This window comes from Amphiura filiformis, chromosome 17 (genome assembly GCF_039555335.1).
Source record: "Amphiura filiformis chromosome 17, Afil_fr2py, whole genome shotgun sequence".
Taxonomy (NCBI): domain Eukaryota; kingdom Metazoa; phylum Echinodermata; class Ophiuroidea; order Amphilepidida; family Amphiuridae; genus Amphiura; species Amphiura filiformis.
The window spans coordinates 20625909-20628502 of record NC_092644.1 but is presented as its reverse complement, the minus strand read 5'-3'; the positions used below and the strand labels follow the sequence as shown (position 1 = coordinate 20628502).

The 2594-nt window shown below is 40.2% G+C and overlaps 1 protein-coding gene across 1 annotated transcript; it reads right to left on the bottom strand.

The window, feature by feature from the left end:
- Window positions 1-246: 246 nt before the first annotated feature.
- Window positions 247-2295, bottom strand: LOC140138215 (E3 ubiquitin-protein ligase TRIM71-like). The gene has a single exon (XM_072160130.1). The coding sequence runs from the start codon at window positions 2255-2257 to the stop codon at window positions 314-316; it is 1944 nt and encodes a 647-aa protein (XP_072016231.1). The 5' UTR covers window positions 2258-2295; the 3' UTR covers window positions 247-313.
- Window positions 2296-2594: the final 299 nt, after the last annotated feature.

Here is a 2594-nt window from a genome sequence, read left to right as displayed (position 1 = left end):
CTTGAAGTGTTTGAGAACCACCTTAACTAGTTAAATATAGTTGAATAGCTACAAGACTTTTTTTAAACAAGGACACAGCCGAAAAGAGGGGGAAAATCTATGATGAATCTGGGCGCGGAATTTCTTTTTACATGTTTTATGGTTACAAATGTTCTCGGTTTTGTCATGATATGGAAAGCTATGCTGTGGTCGTCTTACTCGTCTGAGGTAAACTGTTTTAAGCCCAATTATTATATAGACCTATATCTTTGAGCTTCCAATAACAATAACATATTTTAATCCAATATGTCAGATCTCAATGCATTGGGTATAATCATTTGAAAATAAATACTTTTGCTGGATGCCCACTATCCTGGGCTACCACCAGTTTATCATCCCCATCATCACAGGTATATGCAAGGCCATATGCCTTGGTCACATCAGTTGTAACACAACCCAGGTATTCCCCATCTTCTGTAAAGCTATAGATTCCACCTTGGTCTCTTGAGTCCCAGCTAGCTATGTAGATAACACCATCATCACTACAACATACACCTGTTGGATCCCATGATTTGGCATCCTTTGGTGTGTTGATGGTGTGTATATGCTTACCAGTCTGATCCAATACATACACACCTGTGTTGGAGACATTTGGACTGACAACAATTCTTCCCATTGGTGTGACTGCAATGAAATCTGGGTCTGTATCAACCTTGATTGTAGAGATATGTGTGCCATCTTGTTTGCATTTGCTGATGTATTGCTTGGTGTTATTTCCTACCAACAGGTGTCCATCATTATCTATAGCAAGACCAAGTAGTTGTGAGCCATCGATATCAGATGATGTACCATCTGGAGACTTGACAGGAAATTGCTTCAGGTATTGACCCTCAAGACTGTAAATCTTCACCATACCAGTCAAGTCAGTAACATAGAATTGGTTTGGACTAACAGCTACATCCCATGGTTGTGATGTCTTACCTTGCTGTAATCCCTGATTAGTGTCAAGACTTAGTTTGTATTGACCATCACTCAGATACACTTTCACTTTTTTTGTACTTTGATCTGCAATTGCTATGTCACCGTTTGAGGCAATAGATACACCAATACCACATGTCAACTTTCCTTCGCCGTCTTTCCCCATTTCTTGTTGTAACCTCACTTGCCTCAATGTAGGTTTTGTCTCCCTGATTTTACCCAATGGTTTCAACACTTGTTCTGATCGATTAGGTGAAAACATGACAAAACTGACATCATCAGAAGTAGTAACCACCTGTGCCTGTTTAAGCTGCTTGAGTGTAGAAGTCAATGTAGTGTAGTTGGAAGCCACATCATGCTTGGAGCCTGAAGTCAGCACCTGATTAGCCATATCCATTGCGTTGTTTAACTTGGCTTGAAGATTGCTCAAATTTGCCTTGCTGCTGTCAATAGTGGTGTTTCTTTCTGCAGCAATCTTCTGTAGTTTTTCAGAGTTTGAGTGATAGTCATCTTCTATGAGCTTTAAGAAACTGTGTATGACTTTTTCTTTGGTGGTTATGAGATCCTGGCTAGCTTTATCCATTGCCGAATTTAATTCTGTTTTCACTTTGTCATCTTGTTTTATCGCAGTGTCAACTCTTTTAGCAACATCTTTACAGCTTGCCAACAGTCCTTTGATCTCTTGCATCTGACCTTCAGTTGCAGACTCCAGAGTTAGGTAATCATGTTCAGGACGACTATGTTCTACCACGGTACAGACATGGCATATCGGAATGCCGCACGTCTTGCAGAAAAATCTCAGAATTTGATCTTTGTGATGTTGACAGCATTGCTCTTTCCAAACTTTGCTGATGTCTACTCTTCCTGATCTCAACTCTTCAATGGTATAAACTGCATGACCTTTGAGTGGACCCAAAGTTTTGTGTGAATCAACACACTGCTGACAAAGAAATCCATTGCAGTCTACACATCTAGCAACAGCGGCCCGATCAGTTGCTCCACAACAGGTGCATTGCATCTTGAACTCTCCTGTTCCGCGAATGGCCCTTCTTTCTTTCAACTGATTGATGAAGAAGTTATTTCGAAGTCCATCGATTCCTCCTTTTGGTAGAAGAGTATCTTCTTGGCATAATGGGCAGGTGATTTGGCCAGGTGGATGTTTTACTTTTTTAAGGCACTTAACACAAAATGTGTGCAAGCAGATAAGTGCCTTGGGTTCTTCCATTTCTGACAGGCATATACCACAATTGATAAGGCTATCTATGTCATCCTCATTGTCTGCTGGATTTGACTCTGCCATCTTTCAAGAACTTGCTAATTTCTTAAGCTATCAAAAATGGAAATGGGTCTATTTGCAAAGCTAGTAAATAAGTATAGGCCTGTGAAGTATTGCAAGTATTGAACACTTTGAATGTTGTTTCAATGTGCCCAAGTGTGATTATTTAGGACAATACAGCAGCATCCAAACTTTACCTGTCTCAGCACGGGAAGAGATATTTGAACCAATCGCTGAAGTCAAGAAGAGGATAAAGATTACAAATGCACAAGGCTGCAGAAGAAGCAATATATTTGGAAGGAATAAACAAAGTAGAGGAATTTTGTGTCACTTCAAGCCGGGACTTCAAGCAACGAAGTGA

Excerpts from the sequence above, each read along its gene's own strand:
- LOC140138215 (XM_072160130.1), bottom strand. The coding sequence starts at position 2,257 with ATGGCAGAGTCAAATCCAGCAGACAATGAGGATGACATAGATAGCCTT.